At 64.2% G+C, this 24,655-nt stretch overlaps 1 protein-coding gene across 2 annotated transcripts in view; it reads right to left on the minus strand.

Annotated features, from left to right (window-relative positions):
• Nucleotides 1–514: 514 nt before the first annotated feature.
• AHNAK2 (AHNAK nucleoprotein 2) overlaps nt 515–24,655 on the minus strand; it is a 31,594-nt gene continuing 7,453 nt past the window's right edge. For both annotated transcript variants that reach the window (XM_024982212.2, XM_059879398.1), the window contains exons 2-7: nt 22,623–22,681; nt 22,395–22,493; nt 21,747–21,830; nt 18,778–18,928; nt 17,980–18,140; nt 515–17,858 (exon numbers count right to left, since the gene is read on the minus strand). In XM_024982212.2, the coding sequence (XP_024837980.1) occupies nt 1,092–17,858; nt 17,980–18,140; nt 18,778–18,928; nt 21,747–21,761 (17,094 nt within the window). In that variant the 5' untranslated portion in view covers nt 21,762–21,830; nt 22,395–22,493; nt 22,623–22,681 and the 3' untranslated portion in view covers nt 515–1,091. The remainder of the gene's footprint in view (nt 17,859–17,979; nt 18,141–18,777; nt 18,929–21,746; nt 21,831–22,394; nt 22,494–22,622; nt 22,682–24,655) is intronic.

Raw genomic sequence — 24,655 nt, forward strand, 5'->3', positions numbered from 1 at the left:
CAGCAGGGAGGGGGCCAGGCTCCAGGTCCCCCCATGGAGCGCGGCACCCCCACAGGCCCAGAAAGGGCGCCTGAAGGCCACGGGGAGGAGTTGTGACTCTGAAGGGCTGTAGGACGCTCCCTGACCTTGTTCTGAGTCTGCTCCCATGGGCGGCTGGCAGGGACGGCCACCGTGGTGCAGGGAGCCCTGAGCCAGGCCGCTGTGGCCGCCGAGGACCCAGCGAAGCCTCCGGGCCGGGGCCTTCTGCCCCCTGGGCCGCCCCTGTGCTGCCCATGGCCCTCGCCTGGGGCGGCCTCCCAGCTCAGGGCAGCCTGTCCCTGGCCTCGCAGTGGAGCCCTGGGCCCACACCTTCCTCCTCTGTCTCTCACAGCTGCAGGCGGGAAGAAGGGCCCGAGCAGACAGACGGGTGGGGGAGCCGCCCTGACTGTGCTGGCAGAGCAACCTAGCAGCCCTCAGGGGTGTGTGGGGAGCGGAGGTGGGCTCCACCCAGAACAAAGCACCTCGCAGCCGAAACGGGAGGGGGCAGCGCTTTATTTATAGCCCGATCGGTGTCCAGGGAGCAGCCAAGTGGGTCCCATCTTCAGGCACACTGAGGGGCTGGGGGCCACGCATGCCGGAGAGGGCACTGGCGGGCAAGTGGGCACCCATGGACGTCTGGTGGGAGCTCGTGGACGGATGCCTAGACCACCTGGGTGGTCTGCTGCCCCAAGCCCGGCGTGGGCAGCATCACTCAAAGCATCCCAGGCTCGCCGTGGCGAGACGGCCCGTGAAGAGCGGGCTGGTTCTAAGCAGGCAGGGAGAGGGTCTCTTGGACTGTGGCAGACTCTGCCAGAAACAGGGAAACAGCCTTCACCAGGAAGCAGCAACCGTGTCTTCGAGGGGCTTGTAGGCAGGTGTCTCGAGTAACATGTGTCTAATAAGGCCCCTCAGGAGCCTGGGACCCTCCTGAAGCTTTGGGAGGCAGCTTCGGGAGGGCCGGGGGCAGGGGCCCCTCTGCTCGCAGCCAGCTCCGCTTCATCCTCCACTCTGGGGGTCACGGCGGAGACTCGCGTCCACATGCGGGGTGCGGGGCACAGCCTCCCCTTCCGTCCTCACTGGGCAGCGGGCCCAGGCGCAGGCTCGACCAGGGCCCCCGGGTCCGGCTCCAGCAGGATGAGCTCCGTCCTGGCCCTGGATGTGACCATGGCCCCAGCGCCCGGCACCGTCTCCTCCCTGTCCTCGGGGGAGAAGCTCTCGCGGGCATCAAAAAAGGTGGCGGCTTCTTCCTGGAGCTTTTGCTCTGCCGGAGCCGCCTCTTCCTCCGAGCTCTTGCTTTTCTTGGTGGGGGAGGAGGAGAACCCTAATTTGGGAAATCGGAACCAGCCGGCCTTCTCGGGTTTCTTGGGAGGCTCTGCCTCAGGCGGGGTCTGGGCGGGGGCTGGTCCGTGGGCTTCATCTTTGGAGTCGGCACCTGTCTCTTCGGAGGAAGAAGAGAAACCGATGCTGGGAAGCCAAAACCGGAACAGACCGGAAGACCTCTTACCTTCTGGCTTCTCTTTTGGAGCCTGGTCTCCTTCGGCCAGGCCCGCGGCTGCCTCCTCGCTGTCCTCTTCTGGGGGAAATTCGAGGATCTCTGCGGGCTCCTCGTCAGAGCAGCTCTCCGTACCCGGGTGGCCAGAGTACAGGTTGGTGGTGAGTGCTGGCCCTCTGGGTATGCTGACGCCGGACGAGATCACTTCAAATGGTTCTCCGGTGTCTGGCTGCAGGTCTCCAGAAACAGGGTCTGTTCCAGGGCCAGCGTCTTCAGAAGCCTCCTGCAAGCCCCCTGTCAGTCGGGAGTCTTGGACCCTCCCCTGCGTGGGGGGCTCAGGGATCTTCACTTTCAGCAATGAAAATCCGTAGGAAGCCGTTTGGATCTCGGACGCAGGGATCTCTGATTCCCGCACAATCTGGGTGGAATCGGCCTCGGGTCCCGAGGGGTCGGCTGGCTCTGCCATCACCCCGCCATGTATGCCAACCCTGGTGCCCTCTCCCCGAGCGCCGTGAATGTGCACTCGGACCCTGGAAGCTTCTGGGGAGAGGTCAAAGGCCACAGGCTGCTCCCCGGGGGTCCCAGGGCCGGCCTTCAGGATGCTGGCACCCCAAGCTCCCACGCTTTCTGTGCGCAAGGCGTCATCCAGGCTGCTCCCTGTGCACTGCACCTCCCGCACGGCGGGGATGAAGACGTCTGCCTCCGATCCGGGGTCAGGGAAGGCGAACCTCGGCATGCTCAGCCTCGGCAGTTTGACAGTTACCACGGAGCCCTCCCAGGGCTGACCCACGCTGACCACAGAAACCTGGGATGGCCCGTCGGTGCTGGACACCTTCAGTTTAACGGGGCCTTCAGGTTGGGAGGACCATCTCTCCGTCCTCCCCTCTCCCCTGGCGAGGTCCAGGCCTGCAGGCCCAGCAGGAGGAGCTTCGGTTTCCAAAAGTGCCCCGCTGGGCATCTGAAGTGGAAGGGAGCCTTCGCCCGGGCGGACCCTGACCTCGGAAGTGGACAGGCCCGCAGGGGGTGCCCCTGGAGGAGGCAGGTGCGGTGTTGAGCCTCTGCCATCTAGGTTTATCTTTAGCACGCCCGCATGGGACGTGCTCTTCTCAGCTGGCTCCAGGGGCTCCGGCGCCTCCACCTCTGACCCCAGAGGCCCCTGAGCCTTGATGAGAGCTGGCCCTTCTTCCCCCAGTGCATGGGCAGCAGGCGTGGGACTCGGTGCCCCAGGCATCCCCTTCTCCCTGGCGGGGCGCCGGATGATGGGCAAGTGGAGGGCGGGCATCCTGAACCAGCCCCCCGGCGCGGCTGTGCTCCTCTCCGTCGGGGCGTCCACAGCTGAAGCCCTGCACGACGGCTGGAGGGGGTCTCCTGGTGACTGGGCCGTCCCCTCACCATGAGGCAGGCCGGCTGAGACATCCCCAGACCCGTGCCCTTGGCTGCGATCTGCCAAGGGCAGGCCGCGAGCAGAGTCCAGCCCCTGAGCATCGCTGGGGAGGCACAGGGCAGGCGGGCGCTCGGCAGCCTGAACATCCACCGCAGAATCTGCTGCTTCTGGGCTAGAAAACCCGAACTTTGGTCGATGAAACTTAGGAAAAGTCACCCGACCATAAGATGCAAGAAATAGGGGGTCCACAGGGCCGGCAGGACTACCAGGTGGGCGTGGAAAGCTCTCGTCAGGCGGCAAAGTGGCAGGACTTTCTCTATCATCCTGGGAACACGAGGGGATTTCTGGAGGGAAATGTGGGGCGTCGGGAACAGGCATCTGGTACTTGATGAGAGTGACTGCCTCCGGAGGGACCGCAGAGGACTCAGCCTGAGAACTGCTGACATCAAGGCTGCCTGAGGAAGTACCAGGCCACCCCACGCGGGGACACGGCAGGGACAGTTTATGGCTAGAAACATCCGGCAAGGCGGGATCCACATCAGACACACTAGAGGGCAAAGAAAGCTGAGGATCACCTTCAACAAGGGTAGAACTTCTCAAAGATTTCCCTGGTGAAGAAAACAATGCTGGAAACTTAAAATGCGGTTTCCTGACATGGATTTTAACATCATCTTCAGTTTTAAATGTGCGGCCTCTTGCGGCCACCTCCTTGTCCCCCAGGGACAGGTCGCCCTCCAGCTTGGCGCCCGGGGCCTGGGTGTCCACCTCCACGCTGGGCAGCGACACCTCCACGTCGGGGGCGGCCACCTCGGCCTTGGCGCCCTTCAGGTCCAGCTTGGGCCCCTTGATGTCCGCCTGCGGGGCCTTGATGTCCACCTTGGGCAGCTTGACGCTGGGCATCTGCACCTTGGGCAGGTGGGCCTTGATTCCGACTCCCGCCGCCCCTTCCTTGAGCTCGGCTTCGGGCAGGTGGCCCTCCGGCAGCTTGACGCCCACCTCGGCGGCCTTGACCTCCAGCTCGGCCGCGGGCAGCTCCACGCGGACCTCACTGGGCTTGACGTCGGCCTGCACCGAGGGCAGGGTCGCCTCGGCCTGGGTCTTGGGCAGGGACACGTCCACGGCGGCCTCGACGGCCTTGCTGGGCGCCGACACGCCGAAGGACGGCATCTTGAACTTGGGCATTTTGAACTTGCTGTCTCTGGCGGCCACCTCCTTGTCCCCCAGGGACAGGTCGCCCTCCAGCTTGGCGCCCGGGGCCTGGGTGTCCACCTCCACGCTGGGCAGCGACACCTCCACGTCGGGGGCGGCCACCTCGGCCTTGGCGCCCTTCAGGTCCAGCTTGGGCCCCTTGATGTCCACCTGCGGGGCCTTGATGTCCACCTTGGGCAGCTTGACGCTGGGCATCTGCACCTTGGGCAGGTGGGCCTTGATTCCGACTCCCGCCGCCCCTTCCTTGAGCTCGGCTTCGGGCAGGTGGCCCTCCGGCAGCTTGACGCCCACCTCGGCGGCCTTGACCTCCAGCTCGGCCGCGGGCAGCTCCACGCGGACCTCACTGGGCTTGACGTCGGCCTGCACCGAGGGCAGGGTCGCCTCGGCCTGGGCCTTGGGCAGGGACACGTCCACGGCGGCCTCGACGGCCTTGCTGGGCGCCGACACGCTGAAGGACGGCATCTTGAACTTGGGCATTTTGAACTTGCTGTCTCTGGCGGCCACCTCCTTGTCCCCCAGGGACAGGTCGCCCTCCAGCTTGGCGCCCGGGGCCTGGGTGTCCACCTCCACGCTGAGCAGCGACACCTCCACGTCGGGGGCGGCCACCTCGGCCTTGGCGCCCTTCAGGTCCAGCTTGGGCCCCTTGATGTCCACCTGCGGGGCCTTGATGTCCACCTTGGGCAGCTTGACGCTGGGCATCTGCACCTTGGGCAGGTGGGCCTTGATTCCGACTCCCGCCGCCCCTTCCTTGAGCTCGGCTTCGGGCAGGTGGCCCTCCGGCAGCTTGACGCCCACCTCGGCGGCCTTGACCTCCAGCTCGGCCGCGGGCAGCTCCACGCGGACCTCACTGGGCTTGACGTCGGCCTGCACCGAGGGCAGGGTCGCCTCGGCCTGGGCCTTGGGCAGGGACACGTCCACGGCGGCCTCGACGGCCTTGCTGGGCGCCGACACGCCGAAGGACGGCATCTTGAACTTGGGCATTTTGAACTTGCTGTCTCTGGCGGCCACCTCCTTGTCCCCCAGGGACAGGTCGCCCTCCAGCTTGGCGCCCGGGGCCTGGGTGTCCACCTCCACGCTGGGCAGCGACACCTCCACGTCGGGGGCGGCCACCTCGGCCTTGGCGCCCTTCAGGTCCAGCTTGGGCCCCTTGATGTCCACCTGCGGGGCCTTGATGTCCACCTTGGGCAGCTTGACGCTGGGCATCTGCACCTTGGGCAGGTGGGCCTTGATTCCGACTCCCGCCGCCCCTTCCTTGAGCTCGGCTTCGGGCAGGTGGCCCTCCGGCAGCTTGACGCCCACCTCGGCGGCCTTGACCTCCAGCTGGGCCGCGGGCAGCTCCACGCGGACCTCACTGGGCTTGACGTCGGCCTGCACCGAGGGCAGGGTCGCCTCGGCCTGGGCCTTGGGCAGGGACACGTCCACGGCGGCCTCGACGGCCTTGCTGGGCGCCGACACGCCGAAGGACGGCATCTTGAACTTGGGCATTTTGAACTTGCTGTCTCTGGCGGCCACCTCCTTGTCCCCCAGGGACAGGTCGCCCTCCAGCTTGGCGCCCGGGGCCTGGGTGTCCACCTCCACGCTGGGCAGCGACACCTCCACGTCGGGGGCGGCCACCTCGGCCTTGGCGCCCTTCAGGTCCAGCTTGGGCCCCTTGATGTCCACCTGCGGGGCCTTGATGTCCACCTTGGGCAGCTTGACGCTGGGCATCTGCACCTTGGGCAGGTGGGCCTTGATTCCGACTCCCGCCGCCCCTTCCTTGAGCTCGGCTTCGGGCAGGTGGCCCTCCGGCAGCTTGACGCCCACCTCGGCGGCCTTGACCTCCAGCTCGGCCGCGGGCAGCTCCACGCGGACCTCACTGGGCTTGACGTCGGCCTGCACCGAGGGCAGGGTCGCCTCGGCCTGGGCCTTGGGCAGGGACACGTCCACGGCGGCCTCGACGGCCTTGCTGGGCGCCGACACGCCGAAGGACGGCATCTTGAACTTGGGCATTTTGAACTTGCTGTCTCTGGCGGCCACCTCCTTGTCCCCCAGGGACAGGTCGCCCTCCAGCTTGGCGCCCGGGGCCTGGGTGTCCACCTCCACGCTGGGCAGCGACACCTCCACGTCGGGGGCGGCCACCTCGGCCTTGGCGCCCTTCAGGTCCAGCTTGGGCCCCTTGATGTCCACCTGCGGGGCCTTGATGTCCACCTTGGGCAGCTTGACGCTGGGCATCTGCACCTTGGGCAGGTGGGCCTTGATTCCGACTCCCGCCGCCCCTTCCTTGAGCTCGGCTTCGGGCAGGTGGCCCTCCGGCAGCTTGACGCCCACCTCGGCGGCCTTGACCTCCAGCTGGGCCGCGGGCAGCTCCACGCGGACCTCACTGGGCTTGACGTTGGCCTGCACCGAGGGCAGGGTCGCCTCGGCCTGGGCCTTGGGCAGGGACACGTCCACGGCGGCCTCGACGGCCTTGCTGGGCGCCGACACGCCGAAGGACGGCATCTTGAACTTGGGCATTTTGAACTTGCTGTCTCTGGCGGCCACCTCCTTGTCCCCCAGGGACAGGTCGCCCTCCAGCTTGGCGCCGGGGGCCAGGGTGTCCACCTCCACGCTGGGCAGCGACACCTCCACGTCGGGGGCGGCCACCTCGGCCTTGGCGCCCTTCAGGTCCAGCTTGGGCCCCTTGATGTCCACCTGCGGGGCCTTGATGTCCACCTTGGGCAGCTTGACGCTGGGCATCTGCACCTTGGGCAGGTGGGCCTTGATTCCGACTCCCGCCGCCCCTTCCTTGAGCTCGGCTTCGGGCAGGTGGCCCTCCGGCAGCTTGACGCCCACCTCGGCGGCCTTGACCTCCAGCTCGGCCGCGGGCAGCTCCACGCGGACCTCACTGGGCTTGACGTCGGCCTGCACCGAGGGCAGGGTCGCCTCGGCCTGGGTCTTGGGCAGGGACACGTCCACGGCGGCCTCGACGGCCTTGCTGGGCGCCGACACGCCGAAGGACGGCATCTTGAACTTGGGCATTTTGAACTTGCTGTCTCTGGCGGCCACCTCCTTGTCCCCCAGGGACAGGTCGCCCTCCAGCTTGGCGCCCGGGGCCTGGGTGTCCACCTCCACGCTGGGCAGCGACACCTCCACGTCGGGGGCGGCCACCTCGGCCTTGGCGCCCTTCAGGTCCAGCTTGGGCCCCTTGATGTCCACCTGCGGGGCCTTGATGTCCACCTTGGGCAGCTTGACGCTGGGCATCTGCACCTTGGGCAGGTGGGCCTTGATTCCGACTCCCGCCGCCCCTTCCTTGAGCTCGGCTTCGGGCAGGTGGCCCTCCGGCAGCTTGACGCCCACCTCGGCGGCCTTGACCTCCAGCTCGGCCGCGGGCAGCTCCACGCGGACCTCACTGGGCTTGACGTCGGCCTGCACCGAGGGCAGGGTCGCCTCGGCCTGGGCCTTGGGCAGGGACACGTCCACGGCGGCCTCGACGGCCTTGCTGGGCGCCGACACGCCGAAGGACGGCATCTTGAACTTGGGCATTTTGAACTTGCTGTCTCTGGCGGCCACCTCCTTGTCCCCCAGGGACAGGTCGCCCTCCAGCTTGGCGCCCGGGGCCTGGGTGTCCACCTCCACGCTGGGCAGCGACACCTCCACGTCGGGGGCGGCCACCTCGGCCTTGGCGCCCTTCAGGTCCAGCTTGGGCCCCTTGATGTCCACCTGCGGGGCCTTGATGTCCACCTTGGGCAGCTTGACGCTGGGCATCTGCACCTTGGGCAGGTGGGCCTTGATTCCGACTCCCGCCGCCCCTTCCTTGAGCTCGGCTTCGGGCAGGTGGCCCTCCGGCAGCTTGACGCCCACCTCGGCGGCCTTGACCTCCAGCTCGGCCGCGGGCAGCTCCACGCGGACCTCACTGGGCTTGACGTCGGCCTGCACCGAGGGCAGGGTCGCCTCGGCCTGGGCCTTGGGCAGGGACACGTCCACGGCGGCCTCGACGGCCTTGCTGGGCGCCGACACGCCGAAGGACGGCATCTTGAACTTGGGCATTTTGAACTTGCTGTCTCTGGCGGCCACCTCCTTGTCCCCCAGGGACAGGTCGCCCTCCAGCTTGGCGCCCGGGGCCTGGGTGTCCACCTCCACGCTGGGCAGCGACACCTCCACGTCGGGGGCGGCCACCTCGGCCTTGGCGCCCTTCAGGTCCAGCTTGGGCCCCTTGATGTCCACCTGCGGGGCCTTGATGTCCACCTTGGGCAGCTTGACGCTGGGCATCTGCACCTTGGGCAGGTGGGCCTTGATTCCGACTCCCGCCGCCCCTTCCTTGAGCTCGGCTTCGGGCAGGTGGCCCTCCGGCAGCTTGACGCCCACCTCGGCGGCCTTGACCTCCAGCTCGGCCGCGGGCAGCTCCACGCGGACCTCACTGGGCTTGACGTCGGCCTGCACCGAGGGCAGGGTCGCCTCGGCCTGGGCCTTGGGCAGGGACACGTCCACGGCGGCCTCGACGGCCTTGCTGGGCGCCGACACGCCGAAGGACGGCATCTTGAACTTGGGCATTTTGAACTTGCTGTCTCTGGCGGCCACCTCCTTGTCCCCCAGGGACAGGTCGCCCTCCAGCTTGGCGCCCGGGGCCTGGGTGTCCACCTCCACGCTGGGCAGCGACACCTCCACGTCGGGGGCGGCCACCTCGGCCTTGGCGCCCTTCAGGTCCAGCTTGGGCCCCTTGATGTCCACCTGCGGGGCCTTGATGTCCACCTTGGGCAGCTTGACGCTGGGCATCTGCACCTTGGGCAGGTGGGCCTTGATTCCGACTCCCGCCGCCCCTTCCTTGAGCTCGGCTTCGGGCAGGTGGCCCTCCGGCAGCTTGACGCCCACCTCGGCGGCCTTGACCTCCAGCTCGGCCGCGGGCAGCTCCACGCGGACCTCACTGGGCTTGACGTCGGCCTGCACCGAGGGCAGGGTCGCCTCGGCCTGGGCCTTGGGCAGGGACACGTCCACGGCGGCCTCGACGGCCTTGCTGGGCGCCGACACGCCGAAGGACGGCATCTTGAACTTGGGCATTTTGAACTTGCTGTCTCTGGCGGCCACCTCCTTGTCCCCCAGGGACAGGTCGCCCTCCAGCTTGGCGCCCGGGGCCTGGGTGTCCACCTCCACGCTGGGCAGCGACACCTCCACGTCGGGGGCGGCCACCTCGGCCTTGGCGCCCTTCAGGTCCAGCTTGGGCCCCTTGATGTCCACCTGCGGGGCCTTGATGTCCACCTTGGGCAGCTTGACGCTGGGCATCTGCACCTTGGGCAGGTGGGCCTTGATTCCGACTCCCGCCGCCCCTTCCTTGAGCTCGGCTTCGGGCAGGTGGCCCTCCGGCAGCTTGACGCCCACCTCGGCGGCCTTGACCTCCAGCTCGGCCGCGGGCAGCTCCACGCGGACCTCACTGGGCTTGACGTCGGCCTGCACCGAGGGCAGGGTCGCCTCGGCCTGGGCCTTGGGCAGGGACACGTCCACGGCGGCCTCGACGGCCTTGCTGGGCGCCGACACGCCGAAGGACGGCATCTTGAACTTGGGCATTTTGAACTTGCTGTCTCTGGCGGCCACCTCCTTGTCCCCCAGGGACAGGTCGCCCTCCAGCTTGGCGCCCGGGGCCTGGGTGTCCACCTCCACGCTGGGCAGCGACACCTCCACGTCGGGGGCGGCCACCTCGGCCTTGGCGCCCTTCAGGTCCAGCTTGGGCCCCTTGATGTCCACCTGCGGGGCCTTGATGTCCACCTTGGGCAGCTTGACGCTGGGCATCTGCACCTTGGGCAGGTGGGCCTTGATTCCGACTCCCGCCGCCCCTTCCTTGAGCTCGGCTTCGGGCAGGTGGCCCTCCGGCAGCTTGACGCCCACCTCGGCGGCCTTGACCTCCAGCTGGGCCGCGGGCAGCTCCACGCGGACCTCACTGGGCTTGACGTCGGCCTGCACCGAGGGCAGGGTCGCCTCGGCCTGGGCCTTGGGCAGGGACACGTCCACGGCGGCCTCGACGGCCTTGCTGGGCGCCGACACGCCGAAGGACGGCATCTTGAACTTGGGCATTTTGAACTTGCTGTCTCTGGCGGCCACCTCCTTGTCCCCCAGGGACAGGTCGCCCTCCAGCTTGGCGCCCGGGGCCTGGGTGTCCACCTCCACGCTGGGCAGCGACACCTCCACGTCGGGGGCGGCCACCTCGGCCTTGGCGCCCTTCAGGTCCAGCTTGGGCCCCTTGATGTCCACCTGCGGGGCCTTGATGTCCACCTTGGGCAGCTTGACGCTGGGCATCTGCACCTTGGGCAGGTGGGCCTTGATTCCGACTCCCGCCGCCCCTTCCTTGAGCTCGGCTTCGGGCAGGTGGCCCTCCGGCAGCTTGACGCCCACCTCGGCGGCCTTGACCTCCAGCTGGGCCGCGGGCAGCTCCACGCGGACCTCACTGGGCTTGACGTCGGCCTGCACCGAGGGCAGGGTCGCCTCGGCCTGGGCCTTGGGCAGGGACACGTCCACGGCGGCCTCGACGGCCTTGCTGGGCGCCGACACGCCGAAGGACGGCATCTTGAACTTGGGCATTTTGAACTTGCTGTCTCTGGCGGCCACCTCCTTGTCCCCCAGGGACAGGTCGCCCTCCAGCTTGGCGCCCGGGGCCTGGGTGTCCACCTCCACGCTGGGCAGCGACACCTCCACGTCGGGGGCGGCCACCTCGGCCTTGGCGCCCTTCAGGTCCAGCTTGGGCCCCTTGATGTCCACCTGCGGGGCCTTGATGTCCACCTTGGGCAGCTTGACGCTGGGCATCTGCACCTTGGGCAGGTGGGCCTTGATTCCGACTCCCGCCGCCCCTTCCTTGAGCTCGGCTTCGGGCAGGTGGCCCTCCGGCAGCTTGACGCCCACCTCGGCGGCCTTGACCTCCAGCTGGGCCGCGGGCAGCTCCACGCGGACCTCACTGGGCTTGACGTCGGCCTGCACCGAGGGCAGGGTCGCCTCGGCCTGGGCCTTGGGCAGGGACACGTCCACGGCGGCCTCGACGGCCTTGCTGGGCGCCGACACGCCGAAGGACGGCATCTTGAACTTGGGCATTTTGAACTTGCTGTCTCTGGCGGCCACCTCCTTGTCCCCCAGGGACAGGTCGCCCTCCAGCTTGGCGCCCGGGGCCTGGGTGTCCACCTCCACGCTGGGCAGCGACACCTCCACGTCGGGGGCGGCCACCTCGGCCTTGGCGCCCTTCAGGTCCAGCTTGGGCCCCTTGATGTCCACCTGCGGGGCCTTGATGTCCACCTTGGGCAGCTTGACGCTGGGCATCTGCACCTTGGGCAGGTGGGCCTTGATTCCGACTCCCGCCGCCCCTTCCTTGAGCTCGGCTTCGGGCAGGTGGCCCTCCGGCAGCTTGACGCCCACCTCGGCGGCCTTGACCTCCAGCTCGGCCGCGGGCAGCTCCACGCGGACCTCACTGGGCTTGACGTCGGCCTGCACCGAGGGCAGGGTCGCCTCGGCCTGGGCCTTGGGCAGGGACACGTCCACGGCGGCCTCGACGGCCTTGCTGGGCGCCGACACGCCGAAGGACGGCATCTTGAACTTGGGCATTTTGAACTTGCTGTCTCTGGCGGCCACCTCCTTGTCCCCCAGGGACAGGTCGCCCTCCAGCTTGGCGCCCGGGGCCTGGGTGTCCACCTCCACGCTGGGCAGCGACACCTCCACGTCGGGGGCGGCCACCTCGGCCTTGGCGCCCTTCAGGTCCAGCTTGGGCCCCTTGATGTCCACCTGCGGGGCCTTGATGTCCACCTTGGGCAGCTTGACGCTGGGCATCTGCACCTTGGGCAGGTGGGCCTTGATTCCGACTCCCGCCGCCCCTTCCTTGAGCTCGGCTTCGGGCAGGTGGCCCTCCGGCAGCTTGACGCCCACCTCGGCGGCCTTGACCTCCAGCTGGGCCGCGGGCAGCTCCACGCGGACCTCACTGGGCTTGACGTCGGCCTGCACCGAGGGCAGGGTCGCCTCGGCCTGGGCCTTGGGCAGGGACACGTCCACGGCGGCCTCGACGGCCTTGCTGGGCGCCGACACACCGAAGGACGGCATCTTGAACTTGGGCATTTTGAACTTGCTGTCTCTGGCGGCCACCTCCTTGTCCCCCAGGGACAGGTCGCCCTCCAGCTTGGCGCCCGGGGCCTGGGTGTCCACCTCCACGCTGGGCAGCGACACCTCCACGTCGGGGGCGGCCACCTCGGCCTTGGCGCCCTTCAGGTCCAGCTTGGGCCCCTTGATGTCCACCTGCGGGGCCTTGATGTCCACCTTGGGCAGCTTGACGCTGGGCATCTGCACCTTGGGCAGGTGGGCCTTGATTCCGACTCCCGCCGCCCCTTCCTTGAGCTCGGCTTCGGGCAGGTGGCCCTCCGGCAGCTTGACGCCCACCTCGGCGGCCTTGACCTCCAGCTCGGCCGCGGGCAGCTCCACGCGGACCTCACTGGGCTTGACGTCGGCCTGCACCGAGGGCAGGGTCGCCTCGGCCTGGGCCTTGGGCAGGGACACGTCCACGGCGGCCTCGACGGCCTTGCTGGGCGCCGACACGCCGAAGGACGGCATCTTGAACTTGGGCATTTTGAACTTGCTGTCTCTGGCGGCCACCTCCTTGTCCCCCAGGGACAGGTCGCCCTCCAGCTTGGCGCCGGGGGCCTGGGTGTCCACCTCCACGCTGGGCAGCGACACCTCCACGTCGGGGGCGGCCACCTCGGCCTTGGCGCCCTTCAGGTCCAGCTTGGGCCCCTTGATGTCCACCTGCGGGGCCTTGATGTCCACCTTGGGCAGCTTGACGCTGGGCATCTGCACCTTGGGCAGGTGGGCCTTGATTCTGACTCCCGCCGCCCCTTCCTTGAGCTCGGCTTCGGGCAGGTGGCCCTCCGGCAGCTTGACGCCCACCTCGGCGGCCTTGACCTCCAGCTGGGCCGCGGGCAGCTCCACGCGGACCTCACTGGGCTTGACGTCGGCCTGCACCGAGGGCAGGGTCGCCTCGGCCTGGGCCTTGGGCAGGGACACGTCCACGGCGGCCTCGACGGCCTTGCTGGGCGCCGACACGCCGAAGGACGGCATCTTGAACTTGGGCATTTTGAACTTGCTGTCTCTGGCGGCCACCTCCTTGTCCCCCAGGGACAGGTCGCCCTCCAGCTTGGCGCCGGGGGCCAGGGTGTCCACCTCCACGCTGGGCAGCGACACCTCCACGTCGGGGGCGGCCACCTCGGCCTTGGCGCCCTTCAGGTCCAGCTTGGGCCCCTTGATGTCCACCTGCGGGGCCTTGATGTCCACCTTGGGCAGCTTGACGCTGGGCATCTGCACCTTGGGCAGGTGGGCCTTGATTCCGACTCCCGCCGCCCCTTCCTTGAGCTCGGCTTCGGGCAGGTGGCCCTCCGGCAGCTTGACGCCCACCTCGGCGGCCTTGACCTCCAGCTGGGCCGCGGGCAGCTCCACGCGGACCTCACTGGGCTTGACGTCGGCCTGCACCGAGGGCAGGGTCGCCTCGGCCTGGGCCTTGGGCAGGGACACGTCCACGGCGGCCTCGACGGCCTTGCTGGGCGCCGACACGCCGAAGGACGGCATCTTGAACTTGGGCATTTTGAACTTGCTGTCTCTGGCGGCCACCTCCTTGTCCCCCAGGGACAGGTCGCCCTCCAGCTTGGCGCCCGGGGCCTGGGTGTCCACCTCCACGCTGGGCAGCGACACCTCCACGTCGGGGGCGGCCACCTCGGCCTTGGCGCCCTTCAGGTCCAGCTTGGGCCCCTTGATGTCCACCTGCGGGGCCTTGATGTCCACCTTGGGCAGCTTGACGCTGGGCATCTGCACCTTGGGCAGGTGGGCCTTGATTCCGACTCCCGCCGCCCCTTCCTTGAGCTCGGCTTCGGGCAGGTGGCCCTCCGGCAGCTTGACGCCCACCTCGGCGGCCTTGACCTCCAGCTCGGCCGCGGGCAGCTCCACGCGGACCTCACTGGGCTTGACGTCGGCCTGCACCGAGGGCAGGGTCGCCTCGGCCTGGGCCTTGGGCAGGGACACGTCCACGGCGGCCTCGACGGCCTTGCTGGGCGCCGACACGCCGAAGGACGGCATCTTGAACTTGGGCATTTTGAACTTGCTGTCTCTGGCGGCCACCTCCTTGTCCCCCAGGGACAGGTCGCCCTCCAGCTTGGCGCCCGGGGCCTGGGTGTCCACCTCCACGCTGGGCAGCGACACCTCCACGTCGGGGGCGGCCACCTCGGCCTTGGCGCCCTTCAGGTCCAGCTTGGGCCCCTTGATGTCCACCTGCGGGGCCTTGATGTCCACCTTGGGCAGCTTGACGCTGGGCATCTGCACCTTGGGCAGGTGGGCCTTGATTCCGACTCCCGCCGCCCCTTCCTTGAGCTCGGCTTCGGGCAGGTGGCCCTCCGGCAGCTTGACGCCCACCTCGGCGGCCTTGACCTCCAGCTGGGCCGCGGGCAGCTCCACGCGGACCTCACTGGGCTTGACGTCGGCCTGCACCGAGGGCAGGGTCGCCTCGGCCTGGGCCTTGGGCAGGGACACGTCCACGGCGGCCTCGACGGCCTTGCTGGGCGCCGACACACCGAAGGACGGCATCTTGAACTTGGGCATTTTGAACTTGCTGTCTCTGGCGGCCACCTCCTTGTCCCCCAGGGACAGGTCGCCCTCCAGCTTGGCGCCCGGGGCCTGGGTGTCCACCTCCACGCTGGGCAGCGACACCTCCACGTCGGGGGCGGCCACCTCGGCCTTGGCGCCCTTCAGGTCCAGCTTGGGCCCCTTGATGTCCACCTGCGGGGCCTTGATGTCCACCTTGGGCAGCTTGACGCTGGGCATCTGCACCTTGGGCAGGTGGGCCTTGATTCCGACTCCCGCCGCCCCTTCCTTGAGCTCGGCTTCGGGCAGGTGGCCCTCCGGCAGCTTGACGCCCACCTCGGCGGCCTTGACCTCCAGCTCGGCCGCGGGCAGCTCCACGCGGACCTCACTGGGCTTGACGTCGGCCTGCACCGAGGGCAGGGTCGCCTCGGCCTGGGCCTTGGGCAGGGACACGTCCACGGCGGCCTCGACGGCCTTGCTGGGCGCCGACACGCCGAAGGACGGCATCTTGAACTTGGGCATTTTGAACTTGCTGTCTCTGGCGGCCACCTCCTTGTCCCCCAGGGACAGGTCGCCCTCCAGCTTGGCGCCGGGGGCCTGGGTGTCCACCTCCACGCTGGGCAGCGACACCTCCACGTCGGGGGCGGCCACCTCGGCCTTGGCGCCCTTCAGGTCCAGCTTGGGCCCCTTGATGTCCACCTGCGGGGCCTTGATGTCCACCTTGGGCAGCTTGACGCTGGGCATCTGCACCTTGGGCAGGTGGGCCTTGATTCCGACTCCCGCCGCCCCTTCCTTGAGCTCGGCTTCGGGCAGGTGGCCCTCCGGCAGCTTGACGCCCACCTCGGCGGCCTTGACCTCCAGCTGGGCCGCGGGCAGCTCCACGCGGACCTCACTGGGCTTGACGTCGGCCTGCACCGAGGGCAGGGTCGCCTCGGCCTGGGCCTTGGGCAGGGACACGTCCACGGCGGCCTCGACGGCCTTGCTGGGCGCCGACACGCCGAAGGACGGCATCTTGAACTTGGGCATTTTGAACTTGCTGTCTCTGGCGGCCACCTCCTTGTCCCCCAGGGACAGGTCGCCCTCCAGCTTGGCGCCGGGGGCCAGGGTGTCCACCTCCACGCTGGGCAGCGACACCTCCACGTCGGGGGCGGCCACCTCGGCCTTGGCGCCCTTCAGGTCCAGCTTGGGCCCCTTGATGTCCACCTGCGGGGCCTTGATGTCCACCTTGGGCAGCTTGACGCTGGGCATCTGCACCTTGGGCAGGTGGGCCTTGATTCCGACTCCCGCCGCCCCTTCCTTGAGCTCGGCTTCGGGCAGGTGGCCCTCCGGCAGCTTGACGCCCACCTCGGCGGCCTTGACCTCCAGCTCGGCCGCGGGCAGCTCCACGCGGACCTCACTGGGCTTGACGTCGGCCTGCACCGAGGGCAGGGTCGCCTCGGCCTGGGCCTTGGGCAGGGACACGTCCACGGCGGCCTCGACGGCCTTGCTGGGCGCCGACACGCCGAAGGACGGCATCTTGAACTTGGGCATTTTGAACTTGCTGTCTCTGGCGGCCACCTCCTTGTCCCCCAGGGACAGGTCGCCCTCCAGCTTGGCGCCGGGGGCCAGGGTGTCCACCTCCACGCTGGGCAGCGACACCTCCACGTCGGGGGCGGCCACCTCGGCCTTGGCGCCCTTCAGGTCCAGCTTGGGCCCCTTGATGTCCACCTGCGGGGCCTTGATGTCCACCTTGGGCAGCTTGACGCTGGGCATCTGCACCTTGGGCAGGTGGGCCTTGATTCCGACTCCCGCCGCCCCTTCCTTGAGCTCGGCTTCGGGCAGGTGGCCCTCCGGCAGCTTGACGCCCACCTCGGCGGCCTTGACCTCCAGCTCGGCCGCGGGCAGCTCCACGCGGACCTCACTGGGCTTGACGTCGGCCTGCACCGAGGGCAGGGTCGCCTCGGCCTGGGCCTTGGGCAGGGACACGTCCACGGCGGCCTCGACGGCCTTGCTGGGCGCCGACACGCCAAAGGACGGCATCTTGAACTTGAACCTGCTGTCTCTGCCGTGACCGTCTTTACCCTTTTCCTCGACGTCTATAGTCCCTCCTGTGACGCTGGTTTGTTTTTGTTTATCTGTTTCCTGAATTTGTGTCGTTTTTTCTCCTTTTCCCTCCTTGGCTGGTGACCACCCGAATGACGGCAGCTTGAACTTCAGGATTCTTGTCCTTCCTTCCGTCTCCTCCGTTTTCTGTTCCCCTTCCCTGCTGTCATCTCCCTGCTTCTGCTCCGCGTCCTCCTCTCCTCCTCCCTCTCGTTTTGTCCGCTGTGTTTCTTGTGGTCTTGTCATCGTCTGTGACTCTGTGTCCCCTTCGTCGTCGCCCGCGGCCCTGGAGTCGTCGGTAGAGACCCGTGTCCACCAGCTTCCCCAGCGCACCGGGGCTGTGCCCTCTGCCTCCTCCGGTACTCCTTCTCTGGCCACCTTGAACTTGGGTGTCTTTAAGCTGGTTATGCGGATGCGGAATTCTGGCTGGCCGTTCTGGTAGGTGCCCTGGTCTGCGGAGCCCTTCAGAGACAGCCTGGCAGTGCCCAGCTGTGGCCCCTGAGTGTCCTCCGCGGCTCCCTCCCTGGTCTCGCCTGGGGCTGTCCCCGCCTCTGTTTGTTCCTCCGCAAGAGTCTCCTGCGGGCCCCTGGCCTGTGTTTTCTTCCTTCGCAGTCTGGGTGCGGGGCCCGCCCCTTCGCCTGTGGGTCCCTGGCCAGGCAGTGCAGGCTCCTTGGGCCCCTCAGCCTCCTCAGCCACCCCGATGGCCTCTTGTTCGGCCTCCGAGGGCCCTGCCTCCTCCAGCAGCTCAGCTGGGCCTGCTCCGCCCTGGTCGCCCCTGCCCGACGGGCCCTTCCCTGAGCCCACCCTGAGCCTCAGGCTGGGGAACCGTCTCCTCCGCTGGCTGCCCGGCTCCTCCTCCTGGGCCTGCTCCTCCGCAGGGAGCCGGGCCTCTGTGTCGGTGCTTGTGGGCGACAGGTCGGGCCCCTGCCCCCGCTCGTAGGCCTCCGAGGAGCTGTGCGACCTCCGGGGCCCTCGTTTGCCCTTCAGTGCTTGGAACTTGGGCCAGGAAAGCCGCTCCCGCTGGGCTCGCCGGCCCCTGCCCTCCCTGGGTGTGGGGAGGAGCCTCTGCTGGTCTCCGTCACCCTGCAGCGTCTTCGTGGGGGTCTCCGTGCACCCGTCAGCGACATCCTGGTCCTGGAACAGGGAGAGCGAACCTGTTGGCCCCAAACAGGGAGGCGGAGGCCCTGGGCTCCGGGGACTGGAAGGGGTGGGGAGGAGCCAGCAGGGGCCAAGCCCTGAGGGCCGGGGCGCTCACCTGCTCCTCGCCGACCTTCGGGCCAGGCTCGGCCACTCCGGCAGGAAGCTTCCGTCTGATTTTGAACTGAACCTTGTAGGGCTCTGAGTACTGAAGGATTTTGAGAGCATCTTCATATTTAATGTTGTCGAAGAATATTGTTGTGCTGAGTAGTTGATCCCCTGGACAAAGACAGAGTGGCCTGGCGCTTTAGTGCCCCCGCCCTCCAGGGCCTCACAGGAGGGGCCCACAGGGGGTGTGAGTGGAAGGCTGCCCGCCCCTCCCGTTTACTAAGCCCCCAGTGGATAGGAGCCCCTCATTTTCAGGCAGAGAGCTCAGCACAGAGACTGGCCCCAGCCTTGACATGGCTGAGAGGTCTCCAGGGGCCACCCTGCGTCCACTGGGGCCCCTCCCCCAATGGGACCATGGGGACACCCCCAGGGGTCACCCTGCATCCACTGGGGCCCGTCCCCCAATGGGACCATGGGGCACTCCCAGGGGCCACCCTGCGTCCAGTGGGGCCCCTCCCCCAATGGGACCATGGGGACACCCCCAGGGGTCACCCTGTGTCCACTGGGGCCTGTCCCCCGATGGGACCGTGGGGACACTCCCAGGGACCACCCTGCGTCCACTGGGGCCAGTTCCTGTCTCCTGATGGGGCCGTGGGGACACTCTCCGGGGTCACCCTGTGTCCACTGGGGCCCATCCGCCTCCCCCGATGGGACCAAAGGGACACTCCCAGGGGCCACCCTGTGTCCACTGGGGCCCATCCCCCTCCCCCGATGGGACCGTGGGGAACTGGGGATGGGCCCGTGGCACCTTCTCTCAGGCTGAAGAGCTTGGCAGCTGACGAGTCCTTCAGCACTTGCTTGACAAAGATGCCCTGGTCCCCACCGCCCGTGACACTGTAGCCGCTGGCTCCAGCCTCCACATCCGTCTTCAGTGTCACTTCTGTCCCATCCTGCGTGGACTGAAAGCACAGCAGGGCCTTGGTGAGCATGGGCCTCTCCCCACCACGGGGGTAGGTGCTGGGGGCTGCCTCCTCTGAAGCCCGGGGACCCCAGAGCCCTCTGCGACCCCAGAGCACACCTGGGCCACTGTGTCCGGCTCTGGGGGAGGCCGGCGGCTGCCACCTCTGCTGACAGCAGCCTCCCCTGGTCCGTGTCCCTGCTTGCCAGGGCTCAGGAGCACCCTGCCCCACCGTCCAGGCCCAGCAGGGCTTGCTGAGCAGAGGAAGAGTCTTTGCCCGCACTTGGCCAAGGCTTCCTGCAGGGGCTCCCCGTTCATCATCACCTCATTGCCAGTGCTGATCACTTACAAGGTGATACTCATGTGGCGCTCAGACCAAGGAGGGCCGTTTGTTGTTGCTGTTTAATCACTCAGTCATGTTCGACTCTGCGACTCCATGGACTGCAGCATGCCAGGCCTCCCTGTCCTTCACCATTTCCCAGAGCTTGCTCAAACCCATGTCCATCGAGTCGGTGATGCCAGCCAGCCAGATCATCCTCTGTCATCCCTTTCTTCTCCTGCCTTTTATCGCTTCCAGCATCAGGTCTTTTCTAATGAGTCAATTCTTCGCATCAGCTGGCCAAATTATTAGAGTTTCAGCTTCAGCATCAGTCCTTCCAGTGAATATTCAGGACTGATTTCCTTTAGGATGGACTGGTTTGATCTCCTCGAAGTCCAAGGGACTCTCAAGAGTATTCTCCAACACCACAGTTCAAAGGCATCAATTCTTCAGTGGTCAGCCTTTTTCACTGTCCAGCTCACACACCCATACACAACTATTGGAAAAACCATAGCTTTGACTAGACAGACTTTGTCGGCAAAGTAATGTCTCTGCTTTTTAATATGCTGTCTAGGTTGGTCATAGCTTTTCTTCCAAGGAGCAAGCGTCTTTTAATTTCACAGCTGCAGTCACCATCTGCAGTGATTTTAGAGCCCCCCAAAATAAAATTTCTCAGTTTCCATTATTTCCCCATCTATTTGTCATGAAGTGATGGGACTGGATGTCATGATCTTTGTTTTTAGAACGTTGGGTTTTAAGCCAGCTTTTTCACTCTCCTCTTTCACTTTCATCAAGAGGCTCTTCAGTTCTTCTTCGCTTTCTGCCGTTAGGGCAGAATCTGCCATATCATTTTCATATCTGAGGTTATCGATATTTCTCCCTATAATCTAGATTCCAACTTGTGCTTCATCCAGCCCGGCATTTCGCATGATGTACTCTGCATATAAGTTAAATAAGCAGGGCGACAATATACAGCCTTGATGTACTCCTTTCCCAATTTGAAACCAGTTCATAATTCCATGCCTGGTTCTAACTGTTGCTTCTTGACCTGCATACAGGTTTCTCAGGAGGCACATAAGATGGTCTGGTATTCCCATCTCTTTAAAAATTTTCCACAGTTTGTTGTGCCACATGGTCAAAGGTTTTGGCATAGTCAATAAAGCAGAAGGAGATAGTTTTCTGGAACTCTCTTGCTTTTTCGATGATCCAGCGGATGTTGACAATTTGAACTCTGGTTCCTCTGCCTTTTCTAAATCCAGCTTGAACATCTGGAATTTCTCAGTTCACATATTGTTGAAGCTTGGCTTGGAGAACTTTGAGCATTACTTTGCTAGCGTGTGAGATGAGTGCAATTGTGCGGTAGTTTGAGCATTCTTTGGCATTGCCCTTGTTTGGGACTGGAATGAAAACTGACCTTTTCCACTCCTGTGGCCAGTGCCGAGTTTTCCGAATTTGCTGGCATACTGAGTGCAGCATCATCTTTCAGGATTTGAAATAACTCAACTGGAATACCATCACCTCCACTAGTTTGCTCATAGTGATGCTTCCTAAGGTCCACTTGACTTCACACTCCAGGATGTCTGGCTCTAGGTGAGTGATCACACCACAGTCATTATCTGGGTCTTTAAGATCTTTTTTGTACAGTTCTTCTGTGTATTCTTGCCACCTCCTCTTAATATCCTCTGCTTCTGTTAGGTCCATACCGTTTTTGTCCTTCATTGTGCCTATCTTGGCATGAAATGTTCCCTTGGTATCTCTAATTTTCTTGAAGAGATCTCTAGTCTTTCCCATTCTATTGCTTTCATCTATTTTTTTGCATTGTTCGCTTAAAAAGGCTTTCTTATCTCTCCTTGCTATTCTTAGAACTCTGCATTCGGATGGGTATATCTTTCCTTTTCTCCTTTGCCTTTAGCTTCTCTTCTTTTCTCAGCTATTTGTAAGACCTCCTCAGACAACCATTTTGCCTTTTTGCATTTCTTTTTTGGGGATGGTTTTGATCACCACCTCCTGTACAATGCCTGGGAGAATGCCAAGAACGGCATGACGGGCCTGAGCTCAGACATGACGGATCCTCGGGGTCTGGGAGAGCCCTGGAGTTGCTGGCCTTGGGGAAGACACTGTCAGTGACAGAACAGGCTGCCAGGCAGTGGTTTGCCTGGCTCCCCAGGAGCCCAGAGAACCCAGCTCCTCCTGTGGTCTTGGATGTAACAGGCAGTGGCCAGACCCACCGCACAGGTGGGAACACTGAGGTCTGGGCACCTGGGTCCACCTGGTCAGTGGTCTGGACCTTTCCTTCTGAGTCTTGGGAGGCCTGGACCAGCGTTCCGGAGCCCCGCCCCCTGGCCTGATGAAGGAGGTGGCACACCCTTCCCCAAAGCACTAGGGCACCGTGCCAGCTTCCTGCTTCTCGACACCTCACTCTGGCCCTGGATTCCTTGGCTGGAGCCCCTGTCAGGTGCTGGCCAGTGCCCACCCCAACGTCCACTCGCCACATGCCCACCTCCAGGCGGCTCATCCTGGAAAGCGTCCGCGAGTCCCCTGAGTCCCGCTTCCACCAGGACCTCCGCCTCCTCGGCGCGTCTTCCTGCAGCAGCAACAAACAGCAGGTGACCGACCTGCCCCAGCCCAGGGGACAGGAGGCGTGCGGAGGGCCCAGATGCCCGAACCTGCCCAGAACCTGCAGGGTGCAGCCGTGTGCAAGCGGAGCCAGGCTCCTCCGGGGGAAGGAAGCTCTGGGCCTTGACGCTTCCCAGGGGGCCCAGCCCCCACGTCCACAGGTAGAGGGGACAGAGACGAAGCAGCGCCAGAGTGAGTCCTTTTAGGGAGCCCACCATTGCTGGCTTAACGCAGTCACCTCCAGAGGTGGCTGCAAAGACCCTCTCTGTGTCTCCTCGCCAGAGAGCCGTGTGTGCACATGTCCTGTGCCCCATCGCACACGGGGGCATGAGATCTCTTCCCCACCTGCACACGTGTGTGCCATCTCTACCATGTCTTGGCTGGCTGAAGGGAGGGCCCCAGGGAAAGGGCAGAGGAGATGGCTGAGCAGACACAGCTGTCCACGTGGCGCGATCCAGAGGCGGTGTGGCCGCCTGTGCCTCTCCCAGCTGAGCCCTCCCTCGGCCTGTGTGGGTCCGTCTAGGGGGCTTACCGGGAGTCTGAAGCCGTCGCCCTCAGTCACGCACTCGTAGACAGGCGAGGAGCCCTGTGGCCGGGGACGGATGAGCTCGGGCCCCGGCTCTGCAGTCACCTGGCAGGAGGAGAGAAGCTCAGGCTACCCTCAGCCACTCGGCTCTGCTCAATTCCAGGAAGGGACCGGGGGTGGGGGGGTGGGGGGAGTGGGCAGGAGTGCGCACACACCCTCCCGGACCTCACTTACCGAGCGCTCCTCCTCGGATTCTGCATCTGGCTCTCCAGGCTGCAGCTGCCGACCGGACACTGCAAAGGGAGGGCTGAGTCAGTGGAGCCTTGCCGGCAGGTGGAGCGGATGGTGGAGCTGGGGGCAGGGGCCCAGGAGAGGCTGTGGACACACAGGTGGGGTAGCCCTGGACACTGGGTCTGGGAGCACAAGCAAAGGTCAGGGGAGGACCCACAGTCACTGAGCTGGGGAGGCATCGAGACCGGGTCTGAAAGCAGTGAGCCGGGATGGAGGTGCACGGATCGAGGAGGTAAACTTCGCAGATTTGGTCAAAGCAAGTTACTAAACAAACACACAAAGAAAACAGTAATTACGGTCCTGACAAGGAATCAGAATCCAGAGTTACTATAATATGGAAAGTATGACGTCCAGTATCCAACACAAAAGTACATACCGTGCAGGGAAACGAGAAAGCATGATCTTTAGTGAGGAAGAAAAACGGCTCATGGAGCCTGTCTTTGAATGTCCACAGAAGTTGCATTTGGCACAGACTCCAGAGCAAGAGTCACGCATTTGTTCAAAAAAGTAAAGCAGGACATGTTTGCAGAATTAACGAAAAACATGATGACCATGGCTTGATGAAGAAAGTCATAAAGAAACAGAATTTTTTTTTTTAATTGGAAATTCTGGAGTTGAAAGTTTACTGGAGAGACTCCACAGCAGAGCTGAGATGATAGAGGAAGTGAAAACCTGGTAGATCAGGGGGATCCCCTGGTGGCCCAGTGATCAGGACTCAGCACTTCCACTGCTAGGGCCCAGGTTCAATCCCTGGTCAGGGAACTAGATCCTGCAAGCTCTGTGGTGCAGTCAGAAAAAAAAACCACAACAAAAACACTTGTATATTAATAGAAACTAGTCAATTTAACCGCTCTAATGGCAGAAAGCGAAGAAGAACTAAAGAAGCTCGTGATATGAGTGAAAGCAGAGAGTCAAACTGGCTTAAAACTCAACGTTAAAAAGACTAAGGTCATGGCATCTGGTACCATGGCCTGGCGAATAAAAGGGAAAAAAGTGTAAGCAGTGACAAATTTTATTTTCTTGGGCTTCAAAATCACTGGAGACGGTGAGCACATCCATGAAATAAAAGATGCTTGCTCCTTGAAAGAAGAACTATGACAACCCTAAATAGTGTATTGAAAAGCAGAGACATCACTTTGCTGACAAAGGTCCGTACAGTCAAAGTTATGGTTTTTCCAGTAGTCATTTACAGATGTGAGAGTTGGACCATAAAGAAGGCTGAGTACAAGGGATTGATGCTTTCGAATTGTGATGCAGGAGAAGGCTGTTAAGAGTCCCTTGGACAGCAAAGAGATCAAACCAGACCACCCTAAAGAAAATCAACCCTGAATATTCATTGGAAGGATTAATGCCAAGGCTGAAGCTCCAATACTTTGGCCACCTGATGCGAAGAGCCAACTCATTGGAAAAGACTCTGGTGCTGCGAAAGACTGAAGACAAAAAGGATAAGGGGACGACAGAGGATAAGATGGTTAGATAGTATCAATGATTCAGTGGACATGATTTTGAACAAACTGAGAAATAGTGGAGGACGGATTATGGCCTGTGCACTAAATCTGTCCTGTTGCTTGTTTTGAAGGTGAAGTTCTGTTGGGTCACAATTTGCTCATCCATTTACATGTTGTTCACAACCACTGCTGTGCTGCAGCCACGGAGCTGCGAGGAGGATCACATGGCCTGCAAAGCTGGGGCGCTGCTGCCCGTGGGGTCACAAGGTGCTGGACATAGCAACTGAGCAACAAAAACCAGTGTGAATAACAAGGGGGAAAGGATTGAAGGAAAATGAACAGAGCCTCGGAGACCCATGGGATGACATTAAGAATGCCAATTATGTGTAGCTGAAGTCTCAGAAGGAAAAAGAGAGAGGCAGAAAAAAATTTTTGAGAGAATAATGGCTGAAAACAATCTACAGATCTCAGAAGCTCAACAAAGCCGAGCAGGATAAACACAAAGGGACCCAGACCTAGAGAATCACA

The sequence above is a fragment of the Bos taurus genome, chromosome 21 (assembly GCF_002263795.3).
Source record: "Bos taurus isolate L1 Dominette 01449 registration number 42190680 breed Hereford chromosome 21, ARS-UCD2.0, whole genome shotgun sequence".
In the NCBI taxonomy this organism is placed as follows: Eukaryota; Metazoa; Chordata; class Mammalia; order Artiodactyla; family Bovidae; genus Bos; species Bos taurus.